This window comes from Homarus americanus, unplaced genomic scaffold (genome assembly GCF_018991925.1).
Source record: "Homarus americanus isolate GMGI-L3 unplaced genomic scaffold, GMGI_Hamer_2.0 scaffold4896, whole genome shotgun sequence".
NCBI classification, from domain to species: domain Eukaryota; kingdom Metazoa; phylum Arthropoda; class Malacostraca; order Decapoda; family Nephropidae; genus Homarus; species Homarus americanus.
The window spans coordinates 4,975,697-5,000,479 of NW_024749657.1; the positions used below are offsets into that span (position 1 = coordinate 4,975,697).

At 37.5% G+C, this 24,783-nt stretch overlaps 2 protein-coding genes across 10 annotated transcripts in view; both read left to right on the forward strand.

Moving 5' to 3' along the window:
* Positions 1–11,397, forward strand: part of LOC121853487 (voltage-dependent calcium channel type A subunit alpha-1-like) — a 237,225-nt gene extending 225,828 nt beyond the window's left edge. For all 7 annotated transcript variants that reach the window (XM_042347629.1, XM_042347632.1, XM_042347630.1 and 4 more), the window contains one exon: positions 4,876–11,397. In XM_042347629.1, coding sequence (XP_042203563.1) covers positions 4,876–5,759 — 884 coding nt within the window. In that variant the 3' untranslated portion in view covers positions 5,760–11,397. The remainder of the gene's footprint in view (positions 1–4,875) is intronic.
* A 3,708-nt stretch (positions 11,398–15,105) lies between these two features.
* On the forward strand, positions 15,106–24,511 carry LOC121853449 (oocyte zinc finger protein XlCOF6-like). Of its 3 annotated transcripts, none has more exons than XM_042347591.1 (16): positions 15,106–15,279; positions 16,221–16,352; positions 16,639–16,714; positions 17,020–17,109; positions 17,305–17,501; positions 17,677–17,836; positions 17,975–18,052; positions 18,572–18,776; positions 19,339–19,541; positions 19,783–19,935; positions 20,194–20,310; positions 20,637–20,873; positions 21,087–21,200; positions 21,374–21,622; positions 21,851–21,933; positions 22,521–24,511. In XM_042347591.1, exons 1-16 carry the CDS (start codon positions 15,238–15,240, stop codon positions 22,602–22,604), a joined length of 2,220 nt encoding a protein of 739 aa, XP_042203525.1. In that variant the 5' UTR covers positions 15,106–15,237; the 3' UTR covers positions 22,605–24,511. The 3 variants fall into 3 exon arrangements, with proteins under 3 accessions (XP_042203525.1, XP_042203526.1, XP_042203524.1); XM_042347592.1 differs by lacking the exon at positions 15,106–15,279 and adding an exon at positions 15,344–15,551; XM_042347590.1 differs by lacking the exon at positions 15,106–15,279 and adding an exon at positions 15,344–15,510.
* Positions 24,512–24,783: the final 272 nt, after the last annotated feature.

Consider the following 24,783-nt stretch of genomic DNA (forward strand, 5'->3'; position numbering starts at 1 on the left):
GAGGTATGTAATCTGCTGGGTCATCACCCTCAATGTCAGGCTAATGGAGAATTTTTTTTCTTGCATCATTTAAAACATTTACTCTCAGTCCTTTTAGAATCTTCATCACCAATAACTGATCAAAGCCATTTTGGATATTTTTATTCCTCAACAAATCTACCATCAATTATTTGCATATCTCTCACTAGTTCAATCAAACTGAAAAAATGAAGTACAGTATGTATAGTGGTTAACTTGTCCTCACATTGATAAAACTGGACACCTGAGCAATATGATGGCAGCTGATGCAGTAGGTATGGAGAGATTAGATGTCTGATTGGTTAAAACAGTGTAGGTATGGAGAGATTAGATGTCTGATTGGTTAAGAAAATGCAGCATTGTTTTGTGACTAATATATGGCCATAATTTGCCTCAGTCATTGAAGAAACAGCACAATATTATGTTCACTAAATACTGTATATATTTTGAAATTATGTTACTGTACTAGAATTAATAGACTAGATACTTGCACATTTAGACATGATGATGATATACCAGAGGCTTTAGAACAATACTTGGTTTAGCTTCAAATTTACACAAAGTTGAAGATGTACTTGTGATTAACTCTGAAGTGTAAGACTGTGAGTAATAATTGACTGCAAAGGAAAAGTTATTTATCTCCATTACTGCATTAGGGTTGGAATAATTTACTTTGTCATTATAAGAAGACAAAATTATGCAAGTTACTGTCAGATTCACATTACTGTACCAAGATACATGTACAGTGTTTGTCGAATTCTGTAATTGGACAAGAAGGTCTTTACACAGCTGTCCTTATAATATTTACTTGTAACATAAGGAGACAGTTTGGCAGAATTAGTTTCAACAATGTAAATAGAATCCATATAATACCTACTAAACAGACTTTCTTAAGGAAATATATAGTTTTGGTGCATTATATTTCAGAGAATCTTACCTGTTCATACAAATAGAATATATTTCTCAATACACCCTGTATTGTATTGTATTGTATTTATGATAGCTGTAATTACTTTATATTGTATATTTCTAGACAGTTTAAACCAAAGCTGAAAGACAAATTTTGCCTAAAATCTTGTTGTGCCCTTCACTATGGACCTTCGTGCAATTTTTTGTTTTCCAGCGATGTTTATATTTATTATACATTTTAAGTTACGAGAACATTACTTACCATAAATAGACCGAAAAATATTTTGTTCTTGTTGTAATGGCAAATAATATTATCATAAGACCCTTGCAGGTGTTAGGAATGTGATCAAGAATTTACCCCTGTTCAAGACTTAGAAAATGCTGAATATTATAAGACATTTGTTAGTAGTCGTAAGAACTGCATGGTATAATCCCTCACCAAAGTAATTATATTTTCAAAACTTTGCTGAGTCCGTGTTTACATCTTATTTATATTACCCTGTACTTGTGTGTGTTCTGGATGAAGGCAACAGTCACATAAGTACTACAGAACAGGTCCTCATTACCTAAAGATGGAGCAAAAATTTATGGCTTTTGTACATATGAAATGAACTTGTAGCATAATGTAACACTCATCTGGACTGGAGAGAAAATTTTGAAATATTTGAAGAGTTTATTAAGTAATAGGCTGAATAATTAATGTGTTTCACCTGTGTTGATTTAAACAACTGAGAATGTTACCATTACCATTGTTATGCTGGTTTGATAAGTGAACTGCTGCCTCCCTACTTATAAAGTAGACTTCATAAACTCATTTTTTGGAGATATGAACAATGGCTTAACACAATCTCAAAATTTACAATTCATTCAGCATTTTCTAATTTTTGAATCAGTGTACGGGTTAAAAGGGAGTCTTAGTACTGTATTCAGTGTTTGTTTATACAGTGGAAATATAACTACACTATAGATAAAGTTGAAAGACTTTTTCTATAAGTTTAACTCCCTCTTCACCCACTCAAACCTCAGTGTGTCGATGTATTTGTTTCACCTTTAGTCAGAGAACAAAGGTCAGTGTTGTGTTTTCTTAATTTTTGAACTGTATCTTTGATGTTTTGATTTTTGCAGTTGTTTCCAGCATGATGTATTTTCCCTCAATAATTAACATCTGACATTAATGATACATAGACGTCCAAGGGGATGTAAGATGTCTTCAGTAGTATGAAATATATCCTTTAGTATGTTTGTAACTGTATCTCTATTATCATCAGCTCAGGTGCGTTTATGGTTATGTGCAGAAACACATCATAAATGTGTGTGTGACGAGCACGGTAGGAGGTCTGAGCCAGATGGCACATAATGTTCATGTAATTAGTCTAACTCTCTCTTGAGTATTTTCTGCATGTTAATGTAAGTATTGTACTCTTTCTATGTCTACACTATAAATGTCTTTGTTTTGGATCTGAGATATTTATTTATTTAAGTGACTTTGATTATTGACAAGTAACATCCTTGTGTCGGAATGTGGAAGTACAGTACAGTACATAGGTAAAGGTTAAATATGTATAACCCAAGTGCACGACTGATAACTTTAAATACAAGGACTAATGACTGGTGACAGACATTGTAGACACCACAGTACCATTATGTTCAAGCATTGCTTCTGGGGTTCAGTTTATGAAAAACAATCCAACCATGAACATTTAATTAGTGTTAATCAATGACCTTTTAAATAATGAAAGATACAGTATACTGTATTTAGAAAAGTTAGTTACAGTACAGACAGTAGCACAGTGTACTTCCACTTTCCAATGATGTTTCTTTTCTCTCCTCTTGTTCACATCCAACTTTTATTTCTTCTCTGTTATATCGTTTACATTTCTTCACTTAATTTCTCCTTCACATTATTCATATTTCTCTAATTTATTTCCTCCTCTTATTGTCCCTATTTTTTAGTATCCATTTTCTTCGTGTCTTGTTCAACCTTTTCATATGTGTTCCTATTTATGTACTTTATTTATTTATAATTTACCGTACCACTTAAAATCTTATTAGCCATTCAGGTGGTTACCGTAGTCTTGTTATTGCCTGGTGAATGTAAGGGTCGTTTACAATATTCTCAACCCCGTCACTTTATTTTATATGCCGTTCATTTTCCTTTCCTCTCCGCAAGTCCTTATTCCTAACATGCCATACCCAGTTGCGCCTGTACAGTATCCCAACACTTGCCATTTTTGCAACTTAGGGGATAAGTACAATATTTAAATGACTGAGATATTCATAAATTTTCAGGCTTTTCGTTGACATTTTATTGCTTATTTCTTCTGCCAAGTCTCCTCTGGTAAGCACGCATCCATGTTGGCATCTTACTTACTTAATTAGGATGGGTGATTGTGCATGTACAGTAGCAGAGACACCTAGGAGTACAGAATTCCCTCGTGAAGTAAGTTGTAGTTTGTCGTTCTGTTGCTCGGGACATAGATTAAAGAGAAATATATCGTGAGTGGCGAGGAGGTAAGATGTAAGGCTCCGAGAGGGGAGGGAATCGCTGCGGAAATGTTGATTGCATGTAAAAGAGTGTACAGTATAAGTTGTGTAGATTAGAGAAAATATAACTAAGAGAATTATAGAGGATTAAGACCATTGAATATACCAGGGAAAATACAGAACAGTACAGTGTATAAGGAAGAATTAGTAATCAGAATTTAGAGAAGGAAAGAATTTATTTGTGGCTTTTATAGCTCGACAAAAAGCACGTGATAGAGTGGGAAAGTGTTAAATGCTACTCCGATTATTTATAGATAGAACAATGAAGTGTTAGAGTAAGTCAGGGATACGAGTTCCTAGTTAGAGTAGACAACTAGACATACAACAGAGAGAGAAAGTTTGGTACAGAGAAACACAGGAGAGTGTGAGACAGCTTCTATACCGTGTATACAGGTAATGACTCCTAGCTGGGGGATTCATAAGTAAAGGTACCAATGTTAGTGATTGAGTTTGGAAGAGACTGTACGAGGAGAGAATGATGAATATGAACACAAGTAGAGTGATGAAGTTAAGTAAAAGGGGGACAGGGAGTAACTACTGGTTAAAGTGTTAAAGAATGTTATTTATTTATTCAGTTACCAAGATTCGTAAGTGTTGTAAATTGTTGTAATTTTGACGATGCTGCTGCCACTTTTTGTAGAGGAACTTTTAATAAACGATCTCATTTTTGTTTCCCCAAATACATTACGGTAACTTTGTGTGCATGTTTAACAGTCGCTAGTGCTCTTAGGTCAAACCATTAGTAAAGATGATAGGATTAAAGGAGCCAATATGCAGATTAACTAACTTATACAGTAGTAGATATATCTTAAGGTTTAATGAAACACATTACTGTATTAAGAGTTAAACATCAAGCAAGGGATTATATATTGAGAATTACAACAATACTGAGTTTAGCTGTGTCATGTTAGGTGACTGACTACAGTACAGTATAGTAAACATTCTATGTCAGATGTTGATATACTTTGTGTTTTAACCAGTTTTGTATAATTAATGTTAGTTCCTCCCTATAGTGTACTAGTTTACCTTTAACACCCAGTTGTCCTTTTCTTGAACTACTGTTATTAAACAAGAGTCAGCATATCAGCGAGTACAGTACTGTGTTCAGATTTATCAGTTGTTTTTTAGAAGTACCTTTAGAAGCTTTTTATAATGAAAGAAATAGAATCCATTTTGATCGCCTCATTACTTTATTCAGACAAGAGTAAGGTACAGTGTATTGGAATAAATACTTCAGTGATTTATTTTGATATTTATTTTTTCTCTATACCTGTAGTCTGGCATGATAAGATACAATTCATTAATTGTATGTGACAAAGATTGAAGTGATGAAAGCTCATATGCTGATTCTAGACACTTTCCCTCCTGTTACTGTACAACAAGTGACTGATTTTAATATTACAGGTAAACTACATGGTGATGACTATGGCATGATTTCTCCATTACGTGGCCGCAGTCCTAGCCGGCGCCGCGAGCCCTTCCCTCCACGACCGTGGGACATGCGGGACATTCGTTCTGCCTCCAACAGCCCAGACCGTCACTACATGACTACGCGGCTCGATGCTCGCTCTCGCAGCCCCTCACCACATACAGGACTGGCAGGGACGGCAGGACGCCGTGGCCGCACCTTAGAATATTATGGCACAGCTTCCTTAGACCGACGGTCACGCAGTCCTTCCCCACACCGGCGCGCAGGCTCTAGCTATCCTACGATACCACAGAGGCGAGGTGGTGGCCGACGATTACCCCCCACACCAAACAAACCTTCAACACTTCACCTAGGCCCTCAGCCAACCCAACCTCTGCCAGGTCATCAAGGTGCTGGCCATCACACCCTTCCTGGGGGCAAGTCACCCACTAGATCACAACCCATCAACTTTCCCAAGCTGAATGCCTCGCCCACACATGTGCCCAAGTTAGAAATGCCACCAGTGTTCCGAGAGAGAAGGACTCCACCTGTTACGGAAGGGAGCGCTCGACCCCGTGTGCCCCCACCTGGGAAAATTTTACCCCCAGGTGCACTTCGCCGCCCACCAATGGCACCAATCAGAGACCAATACCCATATGAGCGGCGGCCAGAGGAACCACTTAGTTTTGAACAGGCAGTAGCCATTGGGCGGGGCACTCGTCAGTTGCCCTCACCAGCAGTGCCTAACGGGTACAAACCAGGGCGGGACCGTGCAGTGCCACGGCTACCTGGCCCAGTAGGTGCAGCAGGTGCCGGAGCACCTAGAAGGGCGGCCCCGGGGGTGCGCCATAGTGACAGTGATGAGGATGATTGGTGCTAGTGGATCCCACAGGGCGATGTGGGCCCCCATCCCCCCAAGGCGGTGATGGGGGCGGCACCGCCCTGACTAGCAGTGCCTGGGAATAGAGTAGAGCACTGGACCTAGGCAGGGGAGTCAAGCATGGCCACGAGTGTATTTGTGGCTTTTCTTCATGTTTGTTTTGTACCATATCCCCTACAAGTGCTTTATTTAAAACATACAACAAATGTTCTATCAAATCTGTGATATTTTAATGTCACCACTATTGTAGCTCTCCTGTATGAGAGTTGTATGAATATCAAAAAGGAGCAGAATGAGATATGTCATTCCCATTTATCTGTCAGTTTAGGCCTGTATTCAGGAAATGCACTTAAATCAGTCAATACTCTCATGATGTTATACTACCAACCAACGCATTTCACATCATTTTATTGTTTCCACATCATCATTAAACTCATATTTAATTAATACATGTAGTTACAATTAGAAAAAAGGTTTCCACATATTAAATGGGAGTGTGAACATAGCAACACTAGATCATATTCCAAGTGCAGCAGTTGTTAGCATTCCATTGTTACTATATTAGCTAGCTTGAGTGTGTCTCCTGAATGCAGTCCTTAATCATTGTTTGTTAGATGTAGTCTGAGTACGACTTTGTTACCTTTTCTTCTGGTTTTTGACGACTAGTCTGTAGTATTTACAGTTCGCTATGGAGACTGAGGATCTTTGGGTCTTTTCTCATGCGATAAGTAAAACAATTTGCCTGCCAAAGTTGGAGATTTTTGTGCTGGTGAGCAGCTTTATGCATGGGAGGATGGACTATGCCTATGTTGGCATCTCTTGCTGCTGTCCTTTTATATTCCTAGCCGTGCAGGTTTATGGCCATACTCTGAAAGTGAACTTGAATCAGTCAATACATGTAGTGTGCATTTATAATTACTGACATTTACTCATACTATAATTCACACTGTCTTCTAGCGTGATTGTGAGAATATTGTAAGATTTGAGTCCATCATTGGTAGTAAGTGCAGAGTTAGTCTGTTGATTGTTTCAAGCATGTTTCTGTAGTATGGGTATTAGTTATACTCATTAGTTTTAAACTTCAGTGGACAGCATCACCTTTTGTATCTTAAGTCCACAACGAAGGCGTGTCCAACAGTGTGGAGGGGGGGTAGCATGGCTGAGGTGACCCCCTCTCCCAGCTCTCCTGCCCCATCTTACACCAAATCATCAACAATACATCCAAATAATTTTGTCTTATTCTGTAAATTTAATTGGACACGACTCCCATTGAAATAATAGGTTAAATTGGGGAAATAAATTGGCACTTTTACCTGATTGACTGAACAGGAAAAAAAAATTGGCTGTACAAAGTTTCAAGAAGGCAGCAGACCTTGTCCCAAGTCCCAACACCGTACTAAAAGATAACTTTTGTAAGGAATTGTGCAAATTCTTTTTTTTCGTTATGGGATACCTGTTGCCCATATATGCCTTCCTTTCTTTTGGAAAATGCTGATGGTCTAAGGTGAATTACTAGCATGCATTGCAGGACATTTATGTTTATAATGGAGTGATGAGCTTGGTTAGGAGGTTGTTATCAGTTAGCATAGATCCTTATGATCTTACCATTTTGACCTTTTGTATGAAAAGTCCTGCCTTATGTGAATTGGCCCTCAGTGCGGGAGAGGGCCAAGTATAGCACCCTAGGAACAGTATTGAGATATCTTGGGCACCCATGGAGGTTCATAACCTTGAAGGGAAATGTTAGGGGCTGCTATGTAATCATGAGGTTGCTATGTAACCTTGAGATTACAGAGACTTTGGGGTATTTTGAACTTACTGGTGTATGACCAGTCAATTTCTTCATTCATCTACAACTTAGCCTTCAAAATTGTATGTAAAATTTACTATAACCTTGTCAATTTGGTTTAGCAGCAACAAGTACTACCAGTAGTAACTTAGATGAGAAAATATTGGTTAAGTTGAAGTAAATTAAACTCGAGAGACGGAAAATATATTTAAACAGTTTCTACGGAAGACACAAAAACGGGAGCCAGAGAAGTAATCATTAAGAAGTGGAAGATGCCCTTGTTGGTCCCAATTATCCTTATACTGTAAATCCATAAGTGCTTTTTTGTATAATATATAGTGTTCCATCCTGCTACCAAGACCCAAGAGTTAAAATGTTTGCTAATGAAAATATTGCCAGTGTTTATATAACAAGTCACTCACAATTTGTTTAAAAAAAAAATGAGGTCCAACACGTTAACTTGTGGCACGTGCCCGTCAAATTTTACTTTTTTCCTAGTGCGTGCCATCACCCAGTCGTTTGGTTGACATCCTCAATGTATTTTATTCTTTCTTTCCTACCTTTTTTTTCTTAACAATCTTGATCCCATTGTTTATGATATTGATTATGCAGCCAAATGTCACATAAGGTAGAATACCCAGTCTTTCAGTAGTCGCTAATTTGTGTATGGAATCAAGGGCAACAAAATATACTGTACTGTGTATGACTGAGGGTTTCAAGACTATAGAGGCTAGTGACATAGTCCAAGCAATTAAAGTTCAGGACAGTGGTTCTTAACATTAGCATACATGAATTCTTCATAAAAAATTAAAAAATTAAAATAAAAGAAAAACTTATTCCAAAATGCACTGGATTATTCTATTGTGAATTCATGCCAGAGACTCTGATATTCTACCAGATGTGTAAAGTATTATTTGTCCTTGTGACTTAAACAAACCGATTCTCACACTCATTTGGCTGTCCCTTACGGACTATTTAATGTCGAGAAGTTTTCGCCTTCACCTCATCTCATCATTGAGTCTGATATTGCCCAAAATGCCAATGTAAAGTGTTCCATATTGTATATTCTTCAGCTGAAATGCACAGAGAACTACCGTATATACTCCCCCTAAAACTCTACCACTTTCATAAATGCTTAATGTTTCATTATCTACTTATTGTATAGAAACTTCACATAAGAGTCTGTTAAAAGAAAACTCAGTTACAATATATATATATATATATATATATATATATATATATATATATATATATATATATATATATATATATATATATATATATATATATATATATATATATATATATATATATATATATATATATGAACTATAATAACCTATGATTGATCTGAACTTTAAATATTTATGAAATCTGATGTACTACTGTACTGCCATCAAATAATTGATGGCATTCTTTTAAAGTTTATTGTTTTAGGGTGTGTTTAGAAAACTTAGTTTGATTAAATGGAAAGTAGAATTGATCACAGGATTATAACTGACTGTGATTCTGTGATTTTTAGTGAACTCTCCATTTCATCAGGAACTCTCTTTCTGAACTTGCCCTCAGTAGACATGTAACATGCGGGTAATGGCCTATCAATACCGTAACCGCAGAACCACCACTACATCCTCACCGCAGTACCCATGCGGTCCAAACACTGTCCAGCCCGCAGCCGCATGTTGTTGGCCTGCAGCCCAATACCATTTTCCAGTTGATGAAAATGATGTACTGTACATGTGAATAGTATCTTGAGAGGGAATTCTTGGATACTCCTTAAATAATAGTAGTAGTGAGTTCATCAGTCAGACTTTTCACCTCACAACTTTTACATCAACCAAAGTGAACTAAAAGTGTTTTATAACCATAAGGGGTCATCAAGAATTCTCATTTGAGAGGAAATTTATAGCCACTTAACTCTAGTGCATGATCAGTTTCAAATGACTTTGATACCATTTAATCAGTTTATCAGTTTAATCCCCATAGTTATTGGTATTAAAAATATCCTGAATAGTGGTGGGTGAGATTTAATGGGGTTTTACTCATAATTTGTCTCATTTAGTCTGAGACAGGTTGAATCGCCCCCACACTTAAAATATTCCCTAATTAAATCCCTTAAAACCAGAGCCCCCCCCCCCCCCCAAGTGCAGGCCTTGTCTCTAGAAGAATACAAAGAGCTGTTGTGTGTTCTTTGTATCATCGTGTGTGCCTTCATTCTCTTCAGTTTTTTTCTCTTTGCCTGTCATTGAAATATGACGAGATTTGGGATTTTGAGCTTATTGTGATAATGCCACAAGGTTCATTTTTTACCTCTCACCCCTTTTTAAGTAGGAAAATTGAGCCATCTGGGATCACTGATTGAAGCTCAATTTTCATCATCCCGTCAGAATTGTGGCATAGGTCATGAAAGACATACCATGGATCTATGACTAGTTCTCTGAAGCCTTGTTCACATAATGCACTTTAGCATTACAGCCTGTTGCCAAGAGAATTTTGGATCATTCTTATTAGTGACTTCTCAATCAGTTAATCCAAATGATGTAATGTGTCTCAGGCAGCATAATGTAGCATGAGATTGCATTTTGGAAACAAGACAATGTAGCTACAGCACAGCCATTCTGCTGTGTTTGGGCTGACAGTTGTACACTGAAACTGCCGTGTGGGGTGTCAATGTTTTATTCAGATACAAAACAATTAATGGCATGAATGACTTGTCTGTCAGTATACTGTATAAAGTTGCAGAATGTAACCTAACCTAATGCCAAATTGAGACTTTTTGATGTTTCTGGCTATTACCTCTTGTAAGTACCATTCAACCATTCCTAAATTATGATGAGATATTTCCAGTAAGCTGTTCACTTGTTGTTGACTGTAGGTGATAATATAAAAGTGGAAGGTTTTTAAACAAAAATTACTCATGATTTGTTAGGGGCATGCACATCAGTTCTTATCAGGTAAGAGAATCTGTCTTTTAAAAAAAAAATCAATGATTGTTCTGTGGTTTTTCAGGAAATGAAATTATGGCCATATTGCTTCAACAAGACTTGCATAGTGTTCGTACTTACAGGAAAAAGCAAGTTATAACTCGAAAACGTAAGAGAGAACTTTACCAAGCAGCTGCTAGCCAATCACAACTGAGAACTACACATGTACTGTGTTCTGATTGGTTATTGCTGCTAAGGAAAACGTCCAAACTTGCATTTCCGAAAATTCTTTCTCATTGCTTTTTCATGAACTTCCGAACCTCCTCTTTGGGAATTCGGTGATGACGTCATGGAGTGTGTGACGTCGTGGAGTGTGTGTAATACCAGATAACTTTGTTGTACCCGCTCACTCGATTATGTATAGCACGTTACCCAGTAGATGTTTTTGAAGAGACTTTTATACAAATCATTCGTTTTCCTACAATAAATGAAACAAAGTGAGATGTAGTGCTAGTGAACTACAGCGGTGTGGTTGTAACCTAAACATTTTCTGCCTTCATCCGGGACTTATTGTAAAGCACCAGTTTCTGGGACTTCCAATAAGAACCAATTTCCTAGAAAGCCAATACTTAAAAAAAAATGAAAAATATTTGAAACAAGGGGGAAAATCCCTTATGGAAATCTCTGAAACTAGTGACTTACCCTATATCTGGTAGTGTTCAAGACTAGTCAATTTTTAAGGCAGATGATACCGAGTTTACAGGCAGTGTATGTTAACCGAATATATAAGACAGTCTTTTTCCATTCCTACCTACTTCTAACCAGTACTCTTGCTAAGGGTTTTCATACAGAGTGCGTGAACAAGTCTGTACAGGATTATAATGTCTCAAATAAACATTTTATCAATATGCATTGTTTAAAAGTTGATTTTGTTTCCATTCTTTACCCTCACATATACCACTTAACATGATACTGTAATAAAACACTTTGGAATATATGAAACTGAATCCTAGAATACTGTATTGGACTTCATTTTGATTACACAAACACCTGTACGGTACTGTAGCTTTACTGTATTTTTAACAACTTTGGGGCTCCAGGCAGCTGCCCTGTTAGTTCTACTTTTATTATGGCCTGGAGGAAGTACAGTATATAAAGTGGTTCCTTGGTTGTCATACCTGTAGACAACAGGTGTTGTCTGGTGGACAGTGGCACTGATTGGCTGACATAAAGTTTTAATTGAAACAAAATGGTGTTTTGGCAGTTACAAATGGAAAATTATGCTCATTACTAGACTGTATGAACAGATAATATTCTAGATGCTATAATATATTGTATGCAAATATGATGCACTGTACTCTGTATGGCACAAAATAATATTTCTGTATGGGAGCAACTTGCTGCCACACATCTATCTAATTAACATACAGTAGTTATATTTTTCATCAATATTCTACATCCATTTTTCACCCTTGCAGGGTTAGCCATGATCACCTGGTGTCTCCATGTTGTATAGCCTCCTGCAGCCTCTCTCTCCATATGTCATCAATATTAACCTTTAAAAGACCTAATGAACATGGACATTTACTTCAACTTGAGGAAAATGCTGCTGAAAGGCTTTATATGATAAGGACTGATGTATGGGTCAGAAGCGTGGACACTTTCAGCAGACAGCAAAAAGAGGTAGGAGGCTTTTGAAATGTGGTGTTATAGGCGAATGATAAGAATAACCTACACTGACAGGAAAACAAATGAAGTACTAAAATTAGCAAAAACTTCAAGAAAAATACTGTACTTGAAATGTACAGAAAAAGGAAAATGAGATACTTTGGTCATATAACGAGGGGTGGTGGAATAATAACGAATATAATTAGGGGAAGGCAAAGACGGATGGATTTAGGCAATTAAAAACTGAGTCCCCAGACAAATACAAGACTGAAGGATTGGTAAAAACAGCCCGAGTATGTTTAGAATAAAGGATTGTGGTCGCCAACCCTGAGATATTAGGAAGTTACAGTACTCTTGATTGATTGATTGATCAGCTTGCAAGCCGTTCGAGCAGTAGGTATGTCCAGTGTTAGCTCAGTAAGAAACCGGAGTACTTGGAGGAAACCCGAGATGTTTGATAGCAAGGGTCACACTCACTGGATAATATCCTTCTCGTGTCTGTACTGGTCGCATATTCCCGAAGTCGATTGCTATACGGCCCCGTAAGAAATTTCAGCCAATCGGCACATAAACTGCCTTGGAGCGAGACAGATAAACAGACAGACCAATATATGCGGACGGACAGCTATAGGCAGATAGACAGATGTAAGCAGATCAACAGACAGACAAACACACACACAGATATAGGTAGACAGACATGGAAAGAAACAAATATAGACAAGCACTGGAGCAGGTTCAGATACATTCAGGAACCAGTGCATGCCCAGTACTTGCCAACAGTGCATAGCAGAGATGTGACCGATCACCCAAGCGGCTAACGAGCCAATCAGTGGTGAAGAGGATAAAAGTAAAACTACATAAATGATATGACAGACAGAGAATATTATATATGATAGACAGACAGACCGTCCCCACCCTTACCCACTAATCCATTGCCATACTTTTGAATCTTTCTTTTCAGCCAACTCAAGAATTTCCTAAGGGGGGAAACTTAATTTTTGAAGAGCATTATGAAGGTATGTGAATGATCTTTTATAAATATTAGTAGTTTATTCTCACAATGGTTTTAGTATCTTTATTTCGTTGTAAATATGCAAGCTTAAATCCTATTCAGATTCTACCTAAGTTAATGTTGTTTTGGGGTCAAGTTAGGTCATGTGATTCTTCTCTTTACAGTTGGTCTATCTCGAGCTTAACCTGGCAAGATACATAGTACTCTAATATTTAAGGTTTATTCAGATTGTAAGTCCATCTCTTAAGGAAATATATTATTTCATTTAATTCTATCATTTGGGGCAATTTTCTTTATATTTTAAATCGAATTATTTGATATTACATCTTTATCTTAGTTTTATTTATACTTATTTCTATATATACTTAAAATTTACTGAATATGTTCCTCTGTTTAACTTCTTAAATTTTACCTTTATTATTCTATAGTACACACGATCTTTCAGAGGCGACCCTATGGGAGAGTATTTTCACGTGTTATCCCTTTAAAAGTGAAGTATATACGGGTTTTTTTATATAGGTAGTAGGCAGCTATTAAACAGAGAGGAACTGGGAAGATATTGGAAGCATAATGTGTTGTCTAATGGTAGACCCTGCTGCCTTATGTGACCAAGTCCCAGGTTGCTGATCTGACTTTCTGCTTCATTTACACACAATTGCAGGGTCTCAATTGTGTCTCTTACCATTGACAACACAACATACAGTATATCATTTCTCACCTTTGATCTTTTTTTCATTTTTGTATTTATAGTTCTTTATTTTTAAAATTATTATTATTATAACAGTTACTGTATTATTATCATCATTATTTTATTATTTTATTTTTGTTTGTTTTATCATAAATTTTATTTATTATGAATTATTATGACTATTATTTATTATTATTATTATTATTATTTTTATTATTATTATTATTATTATTATTATTATTATCATTATCATTATTATTATCATTATTATTATTACATCTTCGCCCCCCGGGCCCCGGTGTGGGTCAGTGACCTGTGTCCGGGTGGGCTAATGCCCGTAAAAAAAAATACAAATGTTTTCGTTTTCTGTGACAGTGACTCAAGATTTACTGGATAACTCTACCAAATTGTCTAATATTGAAACTACATTGCGAGGGACAGGACGACTGGTGGAGATGGTAGGATTGGAAAGACAAAGTAGCTACATGGGGTTGAAGAGCAGATTGGCTGGGTATGATTGTTAAGACAAAGTAGTTAGTCAGGTTCTTTCTTGTCACGCTGCAGATTCTGACCAGGATAAAGCGTTGACATTGAACAGCTTCTTTTCCTCTATGTTCACAAGAGAGGATGCGATTAACCTTCCTGCGTTTAAGGACAGACGGTTCGACACAGCACTGACCTACATTATGTTCACAGAAAAGGGTATCAGAAAAACTGTCAAAGCTAAGGGTCCACAAGAGTCCCGGCCCTGACATGGTGCATCCCAGAGACTTGACCGATCGCCCAAGCGGCTAACGAACCGATCAGTGGTGAAGAGGATAAAAGTAAAAGTAAAAAGAGAGTTGTGCAACGAGCTTGCCGAGCCCCTGAAGATCCTGTTCTGTAAATGTCTGGATGAACAAAGGTCCCCAGTGATTGTAAAATGGCTTATGTGAGTGCACTTCGGCACCTCAACTACCCTGAGAGATTGGAGCACCTGAACTTACCTAGCTTATACTACAGACGGGCAAGGGGCGACCAAACTGAGGTATATAAGCATCTCAAGGGGCACTATTAATTCTAGTGGTGAAGGAGTTAACAGTAAAGCAAGGGAAGTGCTGTGTAGTGACGTCATGTAAGACTGCAAGATTAAATATAGTTTGGTTTCAGTGTGTGGTTTTCTTTATTTCAGATAATATATAGTATAAAATTACGTAGAATTGCAATAATTTTATTAAATCAATAACATAGAAGTATCTTTATTTTCATAAAGATTTCATTTTATAAAATAATTTGACCCACAAGGAAGACGTCGCCATCATGGCGAAGTTGATCGAAAGTGGCCGCCTTCACAATGGGTATTAATAAGTGTTTACTGTGCGTAGTGCACATCGGAGTTGTTTACTGCTGACGAAATCATGGAAGGGACATCAGAGGGCCTACGCCTGTGGAAACTTAAGGTAAAATACGGCGTATATAAGTAGTTATAGGCCAAATGTGTATCACTACTTTTGCCTTGTGGCCCGGCGAGAGTGACGCCTCCATGGCCAGAGTGATGCTCAACATTTTTCTGGGAAACAACAAACACTGTAGGGACGGCTCCTGCCTCTACAGTGACCATGTTGTATAGTCTTAATTCACACGCGGCCGCAACATACCTGACTTCAATAAAGATGACTTATACACCTGTTGTGTGTGTCTGTTAAGGAGAGGATGTATTAACATGGCTGGTGTATGTCTCACCCACCACTTGGGGTTAATGTTTCTCACCATGTGTGCTCCTTAACATGTCTCACCCACCACTTGGGGTTAATGTTTCTCACCATGTGTGCTCCTTAACCCAGTATTATGGTTGGCTGGTTCATCAAGCAGTACTGTGGATGCCTTATGTTATTGGGCTATGATAGGTTATTCAGTAAATATTCTCTAAAATCATTAAACAAGTTCTCTTTGGTTCATCATATACTTTAAGCAGCTAAATAAATAATGATAGAGGTAATATAGCTAAACACTGCCACTCTAGCCTGTTACACTTGACAATACTGTAACATGTTAACAAACGAGGAATTTTATCTAGAGAAAAAATAAAAAATTTTGTTTACGATTAAACTTTTAATAAGCTTACCAGCGAGTAATCCTAACGCTAAGCAACCGAGTGCTTCCATATGAACTGGTAGCGAAGTAACAGCTTAACCTAACCTAACCACAAGAAGATTAAACACCACCAACTTATTTCACCAGATACACCTTAATGCCCTTTGGTGATTAGGGTAAGGTACACAGTATTTATGTCAGGTTAGCATTATAGTGATTAATCTTCAGGTGAAATAAGCTGGGGGTGTCTAATCTTCAGGTGATTCTATATAACTTACTTTAATCTTACATGTGCCATTAATTTCAGCTGAATGAAATTGTAAATCTAGCAAGTCATATTCCTCCTGGAGATCAGAAAGTCGCTGCTGAGTTTTGGTTCGCCGCTCTCAAACAAATCCAGACACTGTGGAGTAAATCTTCACCTGTGCTAATTGACAAGGTGAGAATCCTAATTATAGACTTTATGTTGTGTGTATGATATTTGTATACAGATTATAACTTAAATATAACATCAACTGGTTATTGTTCTGATATATAGAATATTTTGGTTAACTTATGATACCTGGAGTTAGGTTATAGAGATTATAAACAGTACTTTTGTTAGGTTATAGAGATTATAGACACCACTTTTGTTAGGTTATAGAGATTATAGACAGCACTTTTGTTAGGTTATAGAGATACTTTTGTGACTAAGCCATATTAAACTCTTATTATTTTTGTATCAGAATGCAGTGAGACAGTTTCTATGTGATGACTCTCCCACAACAGCTGAGAGTACAACATTTCACCACATAACTGCTGGTAAGAGTAAGAAGGAAAACAAAGAGTTGACTAAAGATGATAGTCTAGAAAAAAATGGAAACATAATTGAAATTTTTAAACTGATAAAACTTGAGGATTCACGGGTTTTCCTTACTGTGTGGAAGTCTTCTCCAGTTACCCGGAAACAAATAGTCAAAAATATCCATCGATTGTGGAAGTTTTGTAGCTTAAACTTTAATGTATTTATGTGTAAGGGGCTAACATGTATATTAGGAGTAAATATACTATGTCTAACTGTACTGTATTTGTGTATTCATAATGATATTCTTACATTGTTATTCCAGGTAAGAACGTTAACACCCATAATATCAGTCTGTCATTAGGCCCAGATACCGATCCTGCCGATGCCAAGTTATCCAAGAGCGTGAACAGAGGTAAATATCGAATCACAAGGCGAAGTGTACAGCGGACATTTTTTACTAAGAGTGACACGGATTCCTTTTGTAAATATTTTTGGGAATTGTTATTAGGTTGAGGTAATATTAATACAGTATTTGACAATTTGCCAGGGAGATCACCTTGCATATAACTGATTATTACGAATATACGGTATATATTTTTTGTCATAGAATGGAAGAGGAGCATTTCTCAGCCACAGTCGGAGCTACTTGATGTCCCCAAGAGAATTAAGGAAGAAAATAAAGACGACGACGAGAGAAGGGGATATTATGATGAAACAAACGTGAAGACCGTGGTGAAGCAAGAAATAATAAACACCCAGGAAAATGAGAGACAAGAGAAGATAAAGAAGAATAACCCGAATGAGGTACTGTATTTGAGTGGATAACATGAGGAGGGAGGTGGGTGGGTGGGTGGGTCTTGTTTTGGGATGGGAATGAAATAGTCAAACACATCTGGTATGACAGTTCTTAAGAGAGATTAAAGAACTAGTCTGTGTTTGTTCATTAGTCCTTCTCCTCATCCTGTTTCCATCTTCACAGGTACAGTCGGTTCACTTGATGATTTCTGCCGACCCAGTCCTGGTGCCCAACATGAACAAATTCAAAAAGGTTTATAAAAATGAGATAACGGGCAAGACGGAGACGGCGTACCAGTGCGAAAAATGCCCCAAACAGTGTCGAACAGCTTTAGCCTTGTACAGTAAGTGTTGTGGGGAGTATTTGGTGTATGTTTTTTTTATCTCTGTTCTGCATGGTGTTGTGTAAGAGGGTAGTATTTCCCTTGTAATATGTAATTGTGTATGGGGAAATTAATGACGTGTTTTAACCTTTTCCACAGAACATAGGTCTTCACATACCAAGAGTTTAGAGTGTCCAGTTTGCCACCAAAGACTGTCAAATCGTCACGCTCTTAATGGTAAGGAAAATTTATCCGCCTTACTCTATTTTGTAGTGTCCTCTCATGTGCTGAGGGTGAAATGAGCAATACTGTAATACAGTACATTTATTTTTGTGGCAGAAAATTCCCTAGTGCTGAGATGTGAAATTGTTTTGTCACTTCATAGTATTGTAAATTTTTCTATTCGTCTTATACAGAAGCTGACCAATGACCAACTGAGCTATTGTTGTGGCCTTTTGTGTGTGAGTGTGTGTGTGCTCATTATTGTCACTATGGAAGGAATTTAGTCTCAATAGAATCTCAGCCAGTAATTTATGACACATTACATGATTTTCAGTACTGTTCATAGCTTACAGTAATTAGTACTGGTCATAGTTATCCTCTGATCACGTGCTCCTGAGTCTTGTCTTGCTAGATAATAGTAACTGATTCAAATGGAAAAAATATGTATAATTTTTTAAAACTATAAGGAACCTATTTCAGACTGTATAAAAACCAAGTAATTTTTCGAGGCTTATTGATTCCCCCTTTCCCCAGCTCATAAGAGAACACACACTGGAGAGAGGCCATACGAATGCACCAAATGTTCCTCAAGATTTACTACCCGAGGTAATCTTGCCCGTCACATTGCCAGCCACGACGGGGAGAAGCCTTGGCAGTGTGCTATATGTGGCAAGAGATACACTGAGAAGAAGTCCCTGAAGATACATATGCGCACACATACTGGAGAGAAACCATACGCGTGAGTCTGTTTCCTCTCATTTGGGTCTCGTGTTGAATGGTCAAAGTATAATTCTGGTAAATGTTACAGTCATGTGTTACTGGAAATATAAAACACTTTAGTACTTATTAAAACGTCAAATGTCTTGTGCCTGTAAATTTGAAATTGCCCGTATATTAATTTTCTTGGTAATATAGACTATCATTTAGGCTTTAAATGCGTTAGTTTTCAGTTCCAGAGAAAAGGTGTTTTATCGTGTTAATGATGACAACTATTACACCATCGTTTTGGCAAATGAGGTCAAAATTTTTATTTTGTTCACAATTCATACAAGTGAACTCTTTTTAAATGCTGGTTATGGATCTGGGTTCAGAATTTTAAAATTTGGGTAATTAATATTAATTAATGAGCTTTGAAATAATTTAATACATTCAGAATATTTAAAGATCAATACTTTTGATCTTAGTCATTGATATTGTTATTGTTTTTATATTATAGATAATTGTATAAAGTTAAGATATTTTTTCCTTGCTTGGCTTGTGAATTTCTAACAATAAACACTAAACGTCTGTCTTCTCCTCAGGTGCACACAGTGTCCCAAGAGGTTTTCACAGTCAGGTATTCTTCAGGCACACATGTTGATCCACACTGACCAGTTTTCTCACCTGTGTGACATATGTGGACGGTCCTTTAGACAGCGATCCCAGCTTATCACCCATCACCTCCGTCATGAGGGAGTTCGTCCCTTTGCCTGTCCAGAGTGTGAGAGGAGATTTACTACAAAAGGTACAGTACAGTGCTTAAATATACAGTACAGGGTGACCATAAATTATAGATAGAGCACAGTACACATGCGGACAGTGGACAACATCATTGGGTGTTTCGTGTTCCTGTGTTCCTTTTTTTTTTTGCATATTTGGACAGAGTAGGGAATCCTTAGGCACCATTTAAGTGTTAATAGGGAGAGAGAAGCTTCTATTCGAGATTCCCAGTTAAGCTACTCTGATGATGCCCTTCTTGCCCACAGGAGATATGGAAAGACATCTGAGAACACATACAGGTGAACGCCCATTCCGCTGTGATGTGTGCGGAGCGTCATTCGCTCGACCCCAGACTCTTCAGGAGCATAAGAATCGTCACTATAACTTCAAGCCTTATGTGTGCAAGATCTGCGGAAAGAGTAAGTGGCGGTAGTGTTGGCTCTACACGCATAAAGTAATGTATCCCTTCTCACATAATTATAAAAGGGATTTTTTGGATCACCTGAAGATTATTCCCCTGCTTATTACACCATTACACCTGATGAATTAATGCCCTAATGCTAATGTGTTCAGTTTAATGGGTAGCAAATTAGACTTTCAAGCTGGTTAGGATTACTGTATTTAGTCTTTCAGCAGATGGCTAAGTCTATACAATACATGGTTGTTATTCTCACCAGGCTTCCATGAACTAGCTGCTTGTTCACGTCATGTAAAGGGTCTGCACGGTAGAGGGAAGGGGAACACTCCTGCCTCGGCTAACATACTTCGCCTCACCAACGCTGACCAACAACATGGTAAGAAAAAACTGAACTTAACGATGGATGTGTTGTAATTTTTGGTGTCACTATTTATGCTCCAGTAATGATACAGTTGTATTTCATAGTTTGTATATAACTGAGGTAAAAACAACAATAAGATACTGTACAATTAATAGTAACTGTGATATTTTAGAAAAGTATATTTGTGTTACCCGTGGTATTTAAGGCAGTTTAGTACCGTAATGCACTCACACTAACAATCTGTTCTTCAGTATTCACTTTATTTTCACCTCTGATCAAAAACTGGGATGTCAAGATCAAAGTCAACCATATGGAAACATTCATCACTGTTATATTTTCAGATGAAGTTGGGAAGCAGAGTATCCTTATCACTCAACTGAATGTGGGAAATGAAGGAGACATCAACACTCATATAGAAGAGAGAGAGAATGGTGGAGAGGGTCACGTCAGAGAAGAAAACGAAGGCGTCGAGGAGGTGGAGGAAGAAGGGGAGATAAAGCATCATATATTTGTCATGCATACCACGGACAGTGAGGAGACAGAGCTCATCACCATCGCCGAGCCGTCCAACTCACTCAGTAAGTGACGCATGAAGACGACTGTACTGTACTCGACCTTACTCTGTCACTAGTGGTTTTAAATGAGTCTTGGGGGCATTTATTACAAACAGAAGGTTTATATAATTAATTCTCAGCATATTAGTAACTTTTGGTTTATATCAGAGAATAAGAATTGGATATTTATTGATGCTTGATTATTGCCTCATATTAAGACTGTTTTGTTTACTCCAGGTGATAACAATACCAGTGAAGGTTCAGCTGTGTCGTGTGAAGGATGTGGCGCCTTGATGTCTTCAGTTACAGTGCTGAGAAATCATGCCAGACACTGTAAAGGTCAACAAGGAGGTGAGCTAACTACAATACTCTTAATTCACTTTTTTTTTTATCTTAATAGATTATGTGATTTCCGGGGTCAATCCACCATTATTAGAGGAATGTTCTTCATGAGTTAGGTTAAATGACTTGAACATATATATATCTCTCTCTGTTGTACTTCTCCTTTATTTTACTTACCCCAGGAGTATCAGTGGCAGAATGGCTAGTCCACGGTCGTAGGGACAGTCCAAGTAACGGCATGGAGATTACCGTGGGGGATGACGACAGAGGTGACGGAGACCTGAGTCGTGTAGAGGAGACAAATGGAGGACTGGAGTGTGTTGAAGAAGTGGACGGCACCAGCCTGAGTCACGCTGTCACCATCAGTGAAGACGGCAGCATTACCTCTGTGCCACTCTCTCAACTAGCACCAATACATCTCCAACTTGAGAGTAAGTAAACAGATTGTTTTCACCTTTTAACTTGACAAATAAAATTTATATATTAGTTATGAATTTGGTCCACCACATTAAATTAGGATGTGGATATGGATTAACCCTCTCAACCTAGGAGCCTGAGGTAGAAAGATGAATCCGGTGTTGTTTTTACAGTAGAAATAGATGAATTGTTTATTTATATATGCACAAGTCAGCTCATAGTATCTACCTTCCTGATTTTAGATGACTACATGGTGGTTCTGAGTAATGGCACCAGAACAGAGGAGGAGACATCTGCAGCCTTTCAGCCTCAAGAGTTACAACAGGTATAGTTATTGTTAAATATGTTTGTTAATACAGATACTGTACTCTACCTAGATTTGGATCACCTGAAGATCAGCCACCCAATGTATTTCACCTAAATTTTAACCACCTTCAAAGTTCAGTAGTTGAGTTATAACAGATTCAGTTGCCATAATAGAAGCTTAATTGGTGATGGGCAACAGTGGAGCATAACTTTTGTTTTACACACTTGAGGCTTGAAAATTAATATTCAACTTCTGTGTTTGCCTCTGCCACTGTCAAGTAAATCTGCAGTGCTGTTTCAATTTGGAAACACTTTGTTAATATCGGCTGCTCAAGTATGCTGCATAACCAGTAGTCATACCCTAAAACTACTTAGGACATGTGCACAGACCAAGCTTAGACATAACAGCTGGATATAAACAGCTAACCAAAACAGTTGGTCTTGTCTCCAAATGTTGCTTACCTTTGAGAGAAGTCTGGACATGCATTGGACTGAACTCTTTTTTATATACGTTACTGATATCTATAAGATTATTACAAGACTGTACTGTAATGTTTTTTTCTTATTTCTTCGTGCAGTATGTTGACTCTTAATTTTCCCTCACAGGTAGAGGAAGCACCACTGACAGTCTCAGACTCTGAAACCTCACAGCCAAGAATTACCCTTGTGTCGTCCTTGCTCACCCAGTAGAGTACAAATACACACTTTCACTTGTATACCACCTAAAAAAAAGATAGGAACAAATCTTAGTAATCAGGTATAGCCTTGGACAGTTTGCCTCTAATATTTACTATACTCTAGACCAGATTGTATTTAATTTAAGAGAAACTATTTTTAAAGTACTGTATATAAGGCAGTAAGAGATACATAGGTATACTTCCCCTTAATGTTAGTGAACGATGAGTTTTACATTGTGTTATGGTGGACTTGTTTTAATGTTCTTTCCGTGGTGGTTTGTCATTATGATAAATACACCGGTGCTTTAAAGATGTTCCATAATGATAGTAAACAGACTTATAATGCACTTGATTAGAAACATCCTCATTAATAATATCTCTATGAATTAGCTATCTTGTGCTGTTTTAAATGGGGAAATGTTGCCAAAGTTGACTCCAGTACAACAATGTGACACAGTAACTACAGGATTTGAATTTGATGTAAGTATCCATTTGAAGTCAAGCTAACGGTGCTGCCACGATGATGGTTTTACTCGCATCAGACTTATACATCATCACAAATACTTTATAACTTTGCTTAAGCTCTCCATTGTGAAGTCTTGTATATCATGTAGATTGCAGGGCGAACCAGGGCACTACTGTCACGATCTCACTAGTCTAGGCATATGCAGCAGTATTCTCGTTAAGCTACAGAGGAAACGAGTCAACTCTGTGGAATTATTAACTGAAGTCGTAAAGCTCCATGATGCAGAATTATTCAGGGTGTTGTTATGTTAAGTTGTAAGAACAGTACTTGGATGACTTACAGCCTGGTGGAAGTACTGTAGCACCATGGATGCCTTGTTTTGTCTTCCATTGGTAATTTCCTCTTTTTAGCCACAGTGTAATAAATTGGTGATCAAACCCTACACATTCTCTCTGAGGTTTGCTTTTATGTTCTTAACCTTCAATACCAAGTCCTCCTATTTCCTTTTTCACACCTCACAATTTGTATGTGTACAGTGTAGTAGCTCTTATTATTTACACAGTTTATTCCTTAAACAGCAGCCATCATCAGTGGAAGTTAGCTGTAGGGATGGCAGCCATCATCAGTGGAAGTTAGCTGTAGGGATGGCAGCCATCATCAGTGGAAGTTAGCTGTAGGGATGCCAGCCATCATCAGTGGAAGTTAGCTGTAGGGATGGCAGCCATCATCAGTGGAAGCTAGCTGTAAGGACAGCGGTCATCATCAGTGGAGGTTAGCGTTAGCTGTAGGGACGGCAGCCACCATCAGTGAATATTTCATGTTCCTTGAATTCTTTTTTTTTTATTCATATGATGGGAGGGGGGATGGTGAATCCTTTGCTGCCAATTAAGGGTTAATGTCCACAGGAAGCAAATGGTAATTGACACACCTACACATTTGTGTCAGTCCTCATCTGCTTAACAAAATCAGCACCAAATTCTCTGAGGATGGACTGTACTGTACTGTAGTTGGGTTTGTGAAGCTTAGAGGTGGTGTGTGAGCGTTAGTAACCAGTGTTGTGATGGAAATCCCCTGTGTACCACCTAACTCATAATGGACTAATGAGAAATATGATAATTTTATATTGAACATTTGTTTGGATGTTTTGTGATGTGGTTTTAGCATATTCTGTAAACACTTTTGTAGTTATTTGTGAATTTCTTGTCATTTAAGTCACTGACATGAATATTAACTTAAGTGTGTAAGTTATATGATACAGTATTTATATTCTTTACGTTTGTCATTGAATATATTTTTTGCGAATCATTGTCATTGTGTTTGCTCTAGGTACAAATTAACATGATGTGATAAAATAGTACTATAGGCATTGTTGAAAATACCAATTTGTATATAATTACCTGCATAAAGTTGTATGTACAAGACAAGATATTGAAATAAATTACTAAATGAATCGGTGTCACTAGTTTAATGACAGCAAATATTCTACTCTGTTTAGCATTATTATTTATTCCATAGGTGTATAATATTTACAGTCCATGGGAAAAGTAGAAATTTAATCCCATGCAAGGTTAATAATGTGGAAAAATGAGACCTTTTCCAATCTTGTAAAACTATCATCAACATTTACAGCTATTCCCCATGTTTGTGTGGGTTAGCCATGATTACCTGTTGGTAGCTGTTGGATAAATCAAGAATAGGATGGTGCCTCTGCTCATCACCACAAACC

Excerpts from the sequence above, each read along its gene's own strand:
- LOC121853449 (XM_042347590.1), top strand. The coding sequence starts at position 15,439 with ATGTTGTATAGTCTTAATTCACACGCGGCCGCAACATACCTGACTTCA. Across the intron at positions 17,110-17,304 it reads ATCCAAGAGCGTGAACAGAG|AATGGAAGAGGAGCATTTCT; the intron begins GTAAATATCGAA and ends TTTTTGTCATAG. Across the intron at positions 21,201-21,373 it reads CTGTAAAGGTCAACAAGGAG|GAGTATCAGTGGCAGAATGG; the intron begins GTGAGCTAACTA and ends TACTTACCCCAG.